Consider the following 15,037-nt stretch of genomic DNA (forward strand, 5'->3'; position numbering starts at 1 on the left):
TTCAGTCTTCCACTCTAACTGTTCAGTTTACAATACATTCATTAGATGTGGTTGGGACTTCGGTTTTCCTTCAGAAGAGTTCATTTAGGTCCCTTTATCTTACGTGTCTTTCTTTTCAGCAAAGCTTCTGCAAGGTGCAGCCAACTAATTTCCATGGCAACTGCTATACAGCCATAAAATACTGAGCCTACCAAATTAAAATAGGCACAGGGATATTAAATTCACGGTTTTGTTTGATTTACTGAAGATTGGCATCAGTAACAGCACAAAAGATACACACACCTGCAAAAGCTGATCAAAGTAATCCCACAGTCATAAAAATACTGCAAATGAATGGGGCCTTCAAACAGCATTTCAAAAACAATGAAATGTAAAAAGACCAACAAACTTAAACCAAAGCACATCCTTATGCTTCTAATCAAAATTTTATGCTAATAGATACTCTTTCCTACACTCTCAGTTCAAAAGCTGGCACAGTTGTCATGGCAGTACACAGGAACAAAGAGAAACTTTCACCCTTATATATGAAAACATCTAGCTATTTAACCAGAACTACAAAGACCTTTCTGACTAAAATTCTCCTTCATCAGAAAAAATCAGTTTCATCCAAACTCCTTCTGACTATGTACCATCTTCATGAAGTTTGCCAGCAGAAAAAGTATTTCGGGTCCAGCATATGATTTCTTGTCAAAACCAGAGCCACATGGAGAAGATCCAGCAGTCCAGGCACTGTGCAGGTGTGAGTGAGATGAGTCCTTGACCAGCAGAAAACCACCCACACTTTGCAGTTAGTTTGCTATGCCACACAGCCTAACAGCCAGCCAGAAGAGGCTGACCAACTCTGCCCTCACCACTAGGATATAATCTTTATGTATATTTTCTAGTATACAGTACTCGGCAGCTTATTAGGTATCCTGGGGCAGGTCTCTCCAGTTGTGTTATTGCAGCTATTCCAATTGAAATAGAGAAAAGACTGCGATCAAGGAAGCAACAACTGGTATCTTTTCCCCACTGGTCTAGAGCTAAGACACCACAGCACAATACCAATCAATCATGAAGTAAACTTTATTCTTGCCATCATACATCAGCATTTCTACCCCACAACAACACACGCAAACAGTCACCTCAATTCTGCAGAAATGCTGGTCATATTTATCACTCAGTCCCAGGGCTTTTTCTTAACACTAAGGAAAGACACACTGCAAACAAAGCAAAAGGGAAGCAAACTCCTCAAAGCCAGGTCCACTGTATTACCTCTTAAAACACAAAGCAATACAAAGTGGCCTGTTTTCATAATTATTCATTCTGAACAATGACAGCAGAAGAAAGTAGGCTGCAGGTAGAAGACTAGTGAGGACTATGGAGGAGAACCAGATAAGCGAAACACAGGAGGGCACAAAAGGATTTAATCGTTTAATTTCTTTCTTTTTATGACCAACATTGGTAGACTATAGGTAGATTACACAGACTATGCAATTAACTCAATGTTTGTGATGCACAGAATACATTAAAAATGACCAGGCATGCTCTCCCAAACAAAGTGCCCAAGGTTCCCCTTTCTGACAGAGATGAACAAGATTTCTTTTTTCACACAGTTTATTTTTCCATGCTAAAAAGGATCCATAAGAATATCTAAACTAGTTATGAACTCAATTGGGGAAAAAATAATGAATTCCTGACACAGCTGTTACCAGATAAAGTAAAAATAAACCTCAAGTCAAGAAACACAGTCAAAAACTTACTTGAGCAGCTGAAGCAACCGAATCTGGGCCATGAGCTGCATTCCTTAGGCCATCATGTCCAAAGTTTGCTCTAATGCTGTCTAGTGCATCAGTCTGAGCCACTGAAGAGCTTGCTGGCCCCAGTAATGTTTTCCATTTACAAACTGCATCATCTCCTAGGATTTCCATAGCAAGAATGGGACCACTCGTTATAAACTGGAGTAGCTCACTGCAAAATGGAAACAGCACATGGTAATCCATGCTACAAACTAAAACCAACAAAAACATACGATCCAGTGGAGATGCTCAGAACTCATCTCGGCAAGGCCTTGAGCAACCTGATCTAACTTTGAAGTTGGCTCTGCTTAGAGGAGGAGGTTGGACTAAGTCATGTGCACATACTCCCCTCTTATTATCGTTGTAGAAAAAGAACCAGATGGTACAAACTCGCTCAGCCTACTGTGTAGTATGTTAGATTTAAAAAAAAAATAATTTAAAAGATCAGTAATGGCAACAGTTAAAGAGACCCTGCTAACTATTTGTCTGACAGGAACGATTCCTAAACATGCCTCTTCTGCGTAGCAGGATTTCAGGATCCTCACACGTGCCCTGTGTCTGTTCCCCACTGACACAACTTCAGCACTGCTGTCAGGATGGATTGCTCCACTGCCCCATGGATCTCTCTCACAGATTTTGCCCAGCCAAAATGCAAAGTGTGAGAGAAGGGAGAAGAAAGATTTGGAAATTTTGCAGGGCAGAGGGGACTTAACCACAAAGTGAGTTATCACATCCTGGCTGAAGCAGAAGTGAAGTGATTTTAATGGGCTGAATCTGAGAAAGAAGAAGAAATTGTCAGGCCTGCCTTCTTACCCAACCACCTCACTTACATGGAAGACAACCATCCAAAACTGAAAACCCAAACATGCTTCTTAAAAACTAAACAAAACACCACAACTGTAATTCTATATCTTTACAAAACATGCATACAAACAAGCCTCCCTTTTCCCTGTGTAGTCTGGACAGAACTAACAAAGAAGAAAGTTGACTCCATGCTTTTTGTACTACTTAAGAAAAGAGCTTTACACAATTATAATTGCAGATGTGTGTACTTTTCCAACCATCTTCTTCCTAATGATCATTTATGCAATGATAAGTGGGCAAGAAGAGAAAAGAAATCCTGCTAGTTCTTTGCTAAAGGAACGATATTAAAACCATGAAAGGTTACATAAACATAAAGAAACTACACAGGGAAAAGCTATTGGAACTCAGGTTCTGTAGGTGAGAAACTGCTTTTTATGATACAGTTACATGGCTTACACATACATGTGTCCAAGAAAAAAGCAATTTCTACAACACTGCTTACTGTGAAGACTAATCCTGAATATTAAATAAGTTTTTAAAACTAAATTCTTTAATAAGAAAAACACTTTTTCCAAACAAGTAGAATTGCTATTTTTCCCTACTATTCACTAGACTTACATTGACTAGTGAACTTGCAAACTAAATCTGAATTTAAAGACAAGTAATACAAGGCTAGATAAAAATGAGTCAGAGATTTTACATTTCACTGCCTTGAAGATTCTTGTTCTACTTGATTTGTAATGCTTTATAACTAATTGCTTCTAATTTAGAGAAAAATCCTATACAGAAGATGTAGCCAACAGGACTGCAGGATGGGAAACAGGCACATCACAGTGGACAATGGTTACAGTTCCTCAGATAATTACCATTAGTGTAGATATACATCTGTGAAATAACACTACAGGCAAAATTCTTGCTTATTTATCAACATATTCAAGCAGGCTTACTCAGCAAAGAAAAGGCAATTCTAAATCTTCCTCTGATCTCCAACATGGTCAGACATAGCCTGGGGACATGTCTCTGTGAAAGGCTTGAGTTTGGACCCACAAAAAATCATTTGCAGGAGGGCAGCTGGCAGATCCTAATACTCAAGCACTTCATGACATTACTGAAATCACATCTTTTGACCAAGCCAGTGCAAACCCACATTCCAACATGGCTCCAGCCTCTTCCTAAAAGAGGCACACTACCAAGTCCAGAGGGAGGAAACTTTGTTTGTTGGCACTTACAGGCAAAGTAGCCATGACACAATCTCTGGGTCATAAGCATCAATCTGGTCAGTTATGGAAAGTCTAAGGTTTTTCATGTTAGGTGGTGCAGTCTAGCATCATGGCCGTTTCATGTTTTGTCCAAGGGTAGCGGTACAGTAAAAAACTGCCCCATGCACTATCCTTTAAGTTATGTATGATTTGGGGTGCTTGCTACCAAATCAACTCTCACAGATAAGTGTTCCCCCCTAACTCTCATTATCTGCAAGCTCCACCCTGACCCTGAAGATGCTCCTTCCCTTGGCTTTGAAGTTTCACCTTGCTTTTTCACTTCTGAGACATCAAACACAGTCCCCTGATATCATCAGGCTGTAAAGAATGTGAGTTAAAACCCTGGAGAGCTGAAATAAGGATCTGTCCCTGGAGGAAGATGAACAGGGTGCATGCTTTGCAAAGAGCTCCACTCAACTAAGACAAGTTCTGATTTTCCCATGGTCCTGCAGTACCAAATATGGTAAATGAATATTGTGCATTCAATAAGCTTAACACATGTCACATTGAAATTGATATACCTACTTATAAAAAGGTTTTGATTGATGATCTATGTAGAAATCAGCTGCTTCTTTTCTGAAAGAGCAAAAAGACATAGATATAGATGTATAGATACAAATATATACACACACACATATATATAACCCCTCCTGAAAACCACAAACTACCGATCATCAACATGTTTCTACAGGTAATGTCTTCCCAAGCTGGACAGCTTGTGAGGTGTCCATGCCCAATGACAGAAACTACATTTAACTTTCTGTAATATTTTGTGTGGCTACAGGTGTCGCTTGTAGCTGACTCCTCCTTATGCTCCTCCTCTGGGAAGGAAGTAATTACTGAAGCCTGTAGCATGAACTTTCAGGGTCACTGATGGTCCCCACATTCTCAGGCTAAGAAATAAATGCAGCAGAGTCACCTTCTTGCCAAGCCACTTGCTGTTATGTTGTTTTCATCTTTCATCTCAAAGATCTCATACACACATTTGTGTGTATGTTGGTTAATGAAGTTTGGTTTTAAAGCATAAATAAACAATTTATCTGCTTCGCTAGAACTTATTTCCTTATGAAGGCTAGTGTTTATACTGGTGCATAACACAATATTGCGTAACCTGGTTTCTATTCAGTATCCTCACACGTTACAAGTCACATAGGCAGCAAAATGCCCTCAAAATTAAAACTTGCTTTCTCCCATACTTTCCCACTTGAAAACCCAATTTGGTCTTGCGCTTTCCCTCGAGGAACACAGCAGATACTACACACTGCTTTCTCTCAAAGCAATGGGCTTTCCGTAATGAGGAGGGCTCCTTAGATTGCCAGGCAAATAAAGGCTACCAGGCATACACAGTATGTCCATACCACAGCTGTTACTTTTTTTAGGCATTTACTCAGGCACTGGAAGCAAAAAGATACACTTTTCAGACAGGGAGGTGGCCCTCTCCAAGCTCTGCATTGCCACAGCCATGCTGCTAGCAGCACGGGGCTCAGCTACCCAACTACACAAGTTTCAGGGAGCACGGTGCAGACCCCCCATCCCTCCACCGGAGGACATACCATTCTGTGGCTTTTCACCCCACCACCCCCCGCAGCTAGCCAACCTACTCTCTTCCGTGCTTTTTTCTCCAGCTGCTTCTCATGTTTCACTCTTGCTTACTGCACTGCTTTTTTAGCATGGCAGCAGCTAGAAAAATCCGTGGGGGTTTGCAAGTCTAGCCCTGTTATTTTGCAGCTTCAAAATTGCAGTTCAGAAGTGCAGGCTTGGTCTTGGCTTGCTCCAAATCCCAGTGTGTACCACTTTCTGAAGCTGGAATTTGTGGAGAGGGACAAGCTCTTCAGGAGCATTGACAGGTGAAAGCAAGCAATATTGCTCTCCTCTAGTCTGGGTACAAAGTTCATAATCAAAGCAGAGCTGCAGGCAGACTGAAAGATTTCCACTTGGAAAATTGTTTTTACGTGCAGAAACAGACTTCTGATTCTGCTCACTTTGAGCAGCCCTCTTTACTGGAAGAAATTACCTGCGTGTTTTTAAAATAACAGATTCCAAGTCTGAACAAAGGCACAGTTCTGTCATCCGCAACACAACTTTTCACATCTCTCTCCCATTTGCAGCCCCAATTTAAGCCAAATATTGCCAGAGGAAAGAAATAACCTCTAGAAGAACATAAGAAGAATTTAATTTTACTAACCTTGACAAATATTTAAACAGTCACAGCTTTCTCTAGCTTTTTAATAGAAATAACCACCTGCTCATTGAAACTGAATAATTCCTGGTTTGTTGCTTTCAGTTCAAGTATGAGCCATTCAAAATTCAAAAGATTTTCATTGACCATACAACTAATATGCTCTTCCTCCATTTCATAAATAAGGCAGAAACATGATTTAAAAATGATGCTAGTCACAGGAACTCTTGCAATCTCAGCTTCAAACCTACACTCTGCAAATAGCCTAAAGTTTTTGTTTACCATTCCGTTTCACCAGAAAATCCTCTTCTGAAACTAATTTACCAAATAATTTTGGAAAGCAAATACGAAAAAGGTATGAAAACAGATTAAGTATTACCATTTCTGAGTGCGAAGAAATATTTGATGGATATATTTCTGAAACAAATGGAGCTCTACAACTCAGTTAAGAATTCCTACTGCAATAAATATAAAACTGCAGTTGTGCTGTACAATGTAGTTCCTTTTTCATTTCATCTCTTTCATTAGTTCTCTGCTTTTAAAGAATGGAAAACAGTCTTCATCTGGGAATAATAGACCGAACTGACACATAATTAAATGAAGAAACTAGAGAGCTGACCCATCAAAGTAGGTGCCTGCCCTCACTTTCATATCTTGGCTTCAATTTTTACAGAAGGCATAAATCTATTTAACAGTGATTGCTGGACAAATGTCAGTATCATCCCTTTAAAGAAAGCAATAGATGATGATGCTGGTTTGAACAAGCCTGCCTGCAGAGATCTAAGGGTAGAAGACTTTGGCAAAGCCATAGTTCTATCATTTTAAAATGGAACAGTCCCAAGAAACAGAGCATATAGTATGCAGAGAAACCACAAATACTCAAGACATTATTTTAAATGTATCCAGTATCACAGCCCAATCTTGTGCTTAAAAATAATAATTTCTAATTATGCAAGAGAAGCATAAATTTTTATATAGCAATAGGCAATAAAAGTTCAAGTCTCAAAGTTTCTTCCCTTCAGTGTGAGTCAACTCTAAAGCACATGACTTGGCTCAACAGTTTTTCAAGTTCTCAGACAGACGCTGAAATAAAGAACCACCCAACGTTAACACTTCAGGATCAAGTCTCTCAGACTGCAAGAGAGCAAGCCAAAAAAAAGCTGGCTTGAAAGACATTGTGAACTGTAAATCAGTATTAGAAATCTGATTGAACTCACAAAGTGGAGTTGTGTGAAGGAGGATCGGGGACCAGTATAATCAAACATTGCAGCAGGTGAATGCAGAGACAAGAAGAGGAAGTCATGTAGTTGTTTTATCAGTATTTCAGAAAGCCGAAAAGGTTTTGAGGTAGGGGAAAATTTTTCCTGGCCTTACACAGAAACCATAAAAACACATGAATATGGTATTATGTAAGACAGATAGCTTTTCTTTTCAAAGACGCATTGTATAGGAACAGGTTTGGCAAAGCAGCAACAGAGAACTAGAAGACTTTCCCAAAGTTACTGCAGTAGGGTAAATTAAGTATGTTTTCTTTCCACTACAGCCTGCCTTTTTTAAAATCTTGTGGCTCAATGAGGTAAGTGGAGAACAGCAAAGGTTGGGGGGGATTAGGAAGATGAATGAATAAAATCTGTCCAACCCTGCAACAACATTCAGAAGATCATTTGCTTTGCCTAGGACTTCCAGACATTTAAAAGTAAACAAGTTTGGGTTCTGAGAGCACAAATTAAGACAATGGATTTACTGAGAGTGAACAAACCAGCTACTTTAAAGACAACATTGTTAAAATCAGCAATATGGTTTGTATCAGGAAGCCATGAGGTGAGGACATACAGACATGTCAGTAGTAAACACTGCTGAATTGCTAAAGTTACGGTAGTCACCTTGGATTCATACAGAGATGTTACATATTTAATCACCCATACTCATTTGCACAGAACTTTTTAATACTTAGCTTAATTTTCTACATGCTTTCAGAAACCTACATGATTATGAAACAGATGAGTCTTCCCTGTATTACTCACTGGGATGTATTTGATGTGTGGAACAACACAGCATAACTTCAGAGAACATTCTTAACTGCAAAAATAATATTTAGATACAATAGAGCTAACCTTAAAAATTCCTTACCTTGAAAGCACCATCATTTTGGCCTTAGTTATTGTAAATCCTGCATTAATAATGATATCAATTAATTCTCCAATCTTGGGCATTGCATCAGGTTTAATCAGAGCCAGCGTTCTGGGGAAAAAAAAAATAAAAAAAGTAGAGATACACAGCCAACACTAATTTCCTTAGAGCATTTGGTGTGCATGTTGAGTTTATATTCAGTCTAAAAAACATTACATCAAAAAGAGAAATTCTGCCACAGACAAACATCCTAGTCACAGTGTCTCATCAATTTCCATGCTGTTCTTGAATGCCTGCGCAAGACATTATTCTGATTAGAAGGAACTTTTCACATTACAGTTTCCTTAGCTTTCCAACCCAAGTCAGCCCACAGTGCTCCACCAGCAGTCATTATTTCCTGGCTTCTCCCTTCACTCTCAGAGCAAACAATTTGACCACTTCTTCCTTAGCTAGCATGTATCTCTACAGCTCCTCACTCACGGCTTGGGGTTAGAACACAACTGATTTGTTAATGTCTTCCTTTGCTTGCTCAGCTCCCTTTCTTCCTTATATTAATCATTATATACATAAAACCAAAGCAGTTAGAATTCCCTGTTTGAAAATACTACTTAAACATGTGCCTCCTCCATACAATTCAAAGTGAAATGATTGTTTATTATTACTTTTAAAATAGTTGGAGGCCTTAGTGAGAAGAACATCCTGTTGCGCTTGGTACAGTACAAACACTTCATGCTATACAATATGCATGCCAAATAGCTGGCACTGTTAATAGACACAATAAAAGGTTGGCAGAGGAGGTATTACGTCTCTTATACTGACTGACAGCTATATTCTAAGGGAGATCAATCAAAAAATTCTCTACGCTCTCCCCCATATCTTTGTTTCCAAGTACATCCTGTCTTCTCGATAATTATCGTTTTATACTATACATCCCCTAGGCCAGGACTGTTTTATTAGTGTGCTTTGCGTAGCACCAAGTACACCATCAGCACTAAACATATTATTAATCAAAAATAACAAGCACAAAAAGGAGGTCTGTAAAATGGCATTTTCTATTTGCATTCATCTTGTGGTGAGTCAGCTTCAAATGTGCTCAGCTTACAAATGAACAGATTTATTCAACCCTGTATCTCAGAAACTCCACGTCTCTGACAACCCTAAAGAGCTCTTTCCATCTTTTACACTGTTTCCAATAATGAAGGCTACCCAAGATAGATTTTTATTGCAGTACTTCCCTAAACATAAAGCAAATAATTGCAAATCTCTGATTTTATACACCAGCATAGCACGGAAAGCAGCCTTTAGGTTAGCAGCAATATATCCTAGTCAGGGCAAATATGCTGAGGTTACAGGACATGGATGAACTCCCACTACCTTTACTTTGAACTTTAAGTGACCCTGGATTGACAGATGTTTTGGGAAGAGACAGACTTACCTATTTCACAACAAATCTAAAGGAAGGGAGGTGTTAGGACCAGGAAATGTAAAGAGGAAGATTTGAAAGCATGTGACATTTCATCTGAAAGTAAGGGAGAGACATAGATGACCTTCAGAAACAGAGATTCCCTCAAGCATCAGGAAGCTCATATACATGGACCAGCTTAGGCCCAGATCCATTGGGAAATATGACACAAAAAGACTGATGGACTAAGGTGTAGCCAGAAATTGCACGACAGCAGTCAACCAAGCCTATGCTTGAGTCCATTGCAGTGCAAACTAAAGTTGGTTTAGCCCTGTCTTCAGACTAGGAAGGGCTGAGCTCTGGCCAATATTCAGCACAGTTTGCCAGCATTCTCCATGCAGCCTATGGGCCATAGCCTGTTCCCCTTTTCCCCAAGGATTTCACAGCTCCACCTCATTTTGTGATATTATTTATCATATGACAGGGTGTACCACATGCATTGAGTCACATGAGGGGGGAGCAGCTACGTGCTTGACTGATGACACGTACCCACCGGTCACACAATGCATGACCTGCATTCTGGAACAAGAGGTTCTCAACTCTGTCATTTAACATGAACAGTAAGGATCAAAACACTGGAACGAGATCTCCAGTGCTGTTTGCATTTCCTTGAGGAATACTTTTTTGAATCTACGTTATTACACTGACTATTTGAGACAGACTGCTAATGCAAGAAATAAACTGTCCCTTACTTTGCTAATTTCAAGCTTTCTAGTAAAAATGTAATTCCTAGCTATATGTAATGAAATATTGCATTATGAAGCAATTTACTTAGAAGATATTAATACAAACTGCAATGAGTAACTCATAACATCTTTTTTCTAACACTGATATATAAACTTTAACATTTCAGTGTGAGCTTCTCAGTGGTATGCAGGATGCTAAAGCCTGTTTCTGAGCTTGGATTTTGATTCGTGTGCGCTATTTTTAGTTTTAATTAGGAATATGTTTCTTGCGGTTTGACATGATGCAGTCTGCAAAGTACATTTTGAAACAGTTTTAACGTCTAGGAACAAAGGAGAAAGAACAAAAATTAAGCTCATTTGCTTACATTTTCAGAGAGACTGTACGACAGTTCTCCAATGAGTACTGAAACATCAGAAAATGGGAACTGATCAAAGGAACGGTGCACAAAGCATGCTGCGGCTATGCTTGTGACATCTATTTATTTCTAATAATAGGACTGTTGCATGTACAGTAGCTTACGTCTTGTACTAGAAGAAACACTGATTATGTCAATGACTGGAAGCATAAGAATAACATATCCAATCAAAAAAGAATTCAAATCTTTCTGTCCAAGACACAAGCTTTCTAACACAATTTTCAAACCCAGTGATATTAACTGACTCTTAAGTATAGTCTACCTAGACAGGACACACTACTCCAACAAACGTTTACCTCAGGTTGCAACCACCCAGGATCACAAGTGAAAGACTAGTGAAACAGAAATCCCTGTCCCATGGCAGGGATTCCTTAAGTGGTACACTGTAAGTAAGCACATGTTTGTGACGGTTTCCTTACAGTGCACTGGGAGGGGAGCAGGGAAGAACAACACTGAAATATGGCCACATTTAAAAATTGTCCCAAGACAGAAGAAAAGTAGGTGTAGAAATTGAAACTCCATAGAACTGTCTTAATAATTTTAGTCTAATTCTAGAAAGGGCCTGTGCAAATGTAGCCTCTTTTTACACATCTGTTTTGTACCTCATGTACCTAGAGTCACATTCACTTGCTTTACTGGCAAAAACAAAGGTCCCTAATTCAAAATGTTCAAGATTTTTGATGACAGTCCTCAGCCTCCCTCAAAGACCTTTGCTCAGTCTATCTGCATACATATTCAGTGATCAAAGAACACATTTCCAAAGTCAAACTAAACTGCTGATAGTCCTGTACAGCACAAAGGCAAGAAAAAGATGGAAACATTCTGCCTCATACAAACATCCTTAAAATTATCAACAGAATTACAACTACAGATTATTTTAGGTATTATCACATATTGCAGAAATCTTGCTATATTTAACTAATAACTGCTGTAAAAACTGGTCAGACCAGGCCAAAAAGACAAATACTTCCAATGCAACTGTTTTGCCCAAGGACTCTTTAGTATGACCCTGCTTACCCAGTGAAAGCTTCTGTAAAGAAACTGGATTTTGAGGATCTTTTGTCTGTTTAAGACACCTTTCACTGTGTTCCTTTGGGCTATTCTGAATATGTAACACCACTTGCATATCTCTGTTATCTTTCATCCAACATTCCTAAAATGTTTTCCAAACAGCTGACATGTCATAAATTCCCTTCCTTCTTTTTGTAGAGTAGTACAAAAACTCACCCCCTCCCAGGACAACTTCACTGACGTAACTATAGTGCTGCTGTATAGACAGCAACCTCCCTCATAAGAAGAAAATGCCATTTTTTCACAAGCTGCCTTTTCTTAGTATAACCGCATCAGCACTAGGGCATATGCTGGTTGAGGCAGAGCAGGAAATACACAACTATAAAAAGTTACATTGATATAAGAACCATACACAAGACAGACGTAATCTACCCAAGGCTCTACCGAGGAACAGAGAGAGTAGCCACTTATGCTACTCGTATGCCGTCCTCCGATGTTCTCCTTTGCTACTCTTCCACCATTCCCAACCCCAGCTTGGAGAAAAAGTACCAGCAGAAATCCTTCTGGAAAGATGTTATGGCAGTCGTTTCCAAGGCAATGTTTTTGTGAAGTTAAGACAAAGATGTGTGTTAAAACTTTCAACTCTTCCTGTACGTCTGGTTATGTACAACTCTCCAAAGAGAGTTAAAAATAAGCCCAGTTAGTGGGAGGGAGCAAGAAAGAAGGTGAATAGGGCTCACTAGAACATCATACCTAAGAAAATATTCTGTGCTCTTTTCAAAAAAAGATGGAGCAAATTATCAAAATATCTTAATTTGCAAATTCAGAGATTACCTGCACTGAAGTCAAACCAGATTTAAATTCCTTGTAAATTAATCTTATTGTAATTTTATTAAGTCTCTCCTGGTATTTTTGTTCTTGCAGGGGCTCTTAAAATCTTTTCCAAAGCAAGTCTTTCAAACAAAAAGAGATGATGAGTCTTATCTTCCTCCATTATAAATGAAATTTGTCTTAACAAACAAGCTTTATTGACATTCTCACTGTATACTTCCTGTTCTTATGCATACAGAGTTTAGGAGATGCTGAAAAAAGTCTCAGAAAAAATCCCCCATAGTGGGAAAAACAATGGAGAATGGGAATGCGCTGCTCTCACTCCTGTTCCTACTGTTTTCGGTTACTACTACTAACACAGAGTAGATCTGACTGGAAAGGCACGAGGCTTCTGCACAGACCCCAGGGAGACAGGTGCTAGTTTTTCAAGAACATAGCACACATCAGAGTTACCATAACAATTCTGCCCCAAGAGTATCCACAAATCACAGGAATCCTACTGCTGCCTGCCCTGGAGGAGTAACAAAGCTGAACAGGAACCCCTGTTTTCCTCCTCCCCCTCTTCTCTCTCAAGAGACCTAGAGGAGGCAACAGTTGACACCATGGAGAAGCTGGCCTTGAAGATTTATCAGGTAAAAATGGCAATCATAGGTTTGCCCACAAGCAGGGACCACTTTGGTTCTATCCAGCTGTCAGTACGCCAGATGCCTTCAAACTGTATAAAAACTTGTAGCTATGTCCTCCTCTTCCCATAGTACAGGAAACTTATTTCCAGCAGGAACAACTACTTTGAAACCCCAACCACACAGGAAGACTTCAAAGAATGTGCTTTCTTACCTCTCTTTGCGGCTCCCCAGCTTGCGGGCTGTATATTGATCCCCATAGTCCACTAAGGATAGATGACGGGAAAAAACAGTAATTTTGTTGCCCACAAATAAATCTTCAAGGTGTAAGCTCTCATACTTGGTGCGCTTCAGAAAGGTGCGATGGTTCTTCACATCATACTGGAGAGAAAAGAAGATTAAACCTACCATAACAAGCAATTTAAGTTGTGGGCAAACTCAACATAATGTTTACTCTACCTTCAGAAATGTCCATAGCACTGTGGGATAGAATCTGATCACTAAATCGATTTAATTCCTAAACCTTTGAACTTGCAGGCGTACCAGGAAAGCTTAGAAGACCAAACCACAATTACAAATTTATTCTATTCAAATAGTCTCAGGCTTACAGCTATCTTTGCAGTTTTTATTTTATCGTTTGCTTGTGCTAATTCAGGCTGTGACAAATGTTTCAGGTGCCTAGTGGATACCTCTGCCCAGTCTCACTGAGAGTTCCCCCTAGCAGATCAGATCTATGCTGTTTCACAGACCAATGGCTCCCACCAGGAGTGGTCAAGATACATACTGTGGCAGGTCTCCTCTTCAGGGCATTGTTCCAGTGATACTATGCTTTATTTGACTGCATAAAACTCAGAATTATGGATGGATGGATGACTGCGACACTAGGTTGAGACGTTCTCACTGCCTAGAGCTGCAAGCTCAAAAGCCTGTCAAGACAATTCAGCTACATATCATCATTCCAAGCAAGAAGCAAGATGTTAATGTGTAGCTTTCTGGGTGGGCTGACAAAGCATAAAAGGCAACCTGCTGAACAGTTTCTTCACTGCATTTAGATATTACAGATGCCTTCATTTTCCTAGGGAAGTGGAATCCTAGGAAGAGTTTTGTACTCCTCAGGCCAAACTTCCCCTTCTCTGTCTTGAATTACATGTATTGTCCTCCATTGCAATGGTATATAGACTAGACTAGCATTAAAAGACAGAATATCATTCCCACAAACTTTGGAGGAAAAAAAAATTAAAAGCAAAATTACATACTCCTTCATGTTCTGAAATGTATGAATACATTTCTCTCCTGTTAGAAGGCTGGAAGAATTGTAAGTTTTTCCAGAATAGTCAGAACTTTTCAGATCAGGGAATATAAATTATTTTGCTACTTCTTTCTGCTGAGGCAGCTTCTAAGGAAGAATCCTTCCCTGATGAAATGTTTTTAGCCCCTCATATGTGCTCCTACCAAGTGTCCTCTATTCAAGTGCAGTAGAGAATGAACTCATAGAATCATAGAATGGTTAGAGTTGGAAGGGACCTTACAGATTATCTAGTTCCAACCCCCCTGCCATGGGCATGGACACCTTCCACTACACCAGGTTGCTCAAAGCCCCATCCACCCTGGTCTTGAACACTTCCAGGCATGGGGCATCTGCCCTGGGGAACCTGTTCCAGTGTCTCACCATCCTCATATTCCTAATATCTAATCTAAATCTACCCTCTTTCAGTTTAAAACTGTTACCCCTGATCCTATCATTACAATCCTTGAGCCCTTCTTCACCTTTTCTGTAGGCCCCCTTTAAGTACTGGAAGGTACTTAAGTCTGTAAGGTCTTCCTGGAACCTTCTCTGACAACATGCAAAAAAAAAAAT

The 15,037-nt window shown here is 39.5% G+C and overlaps 1 protein-coding gene across 5 annotated transcripts in view; it reads right to left on the reverse strand.

The window, feature by feature from the left end:
* NME7 (NME/NM23 family member 7) overlaps positions 1-15,037 on the reverse strand; it is a 92,960-nt gene that overhangs the window by 56,703 nt on the left and 21,220 nt on the right. For all 5 annotated transcript variants that reach the window (XR_008467170.1, XM_054207231.1, XM_054207211.1 and 2 more), the window contains 4 exons: positions 13,394-13,560; positions 8,151-8,261; positions 4,367-4,417; positions 1,743-1,950 (listed from right to left, as the gene is read on the reverse strand). Coding sequence is in view for 4 of the 5 variants with exons in the window: in XM_054207231.1 (XP_054063206.1) it covers positions 1,743-1,950; positions 4,367-4,417; positions 8,151-8,261; positions 13,394-13,560 (537 nt within the window). In the remaining variant the exon portion in view is untranslated. The remainder of the gene's footprint in view (positions 1-1,742; positions 1,951-4,366; positions 4,418-8,150; positions 8,262-13,393; positions 13,561-15,037) is intronic.

Source organism: Rissa tridactyla, chromosome 1 (assembly GCF_028500815.1).
Source record: "Rissa tridactyla isolate bRisTri1 chromosome 1, bRisTri1.patW.cur.20221130, whole genome shotgun sequence".
NCBI classification, from domain to species: domain Eukaryota; kingdom Metazoa; phylum Chordata; class Aves; order Charadriiformes; family Laridae; genus Rissa; species Rissa tridactyla.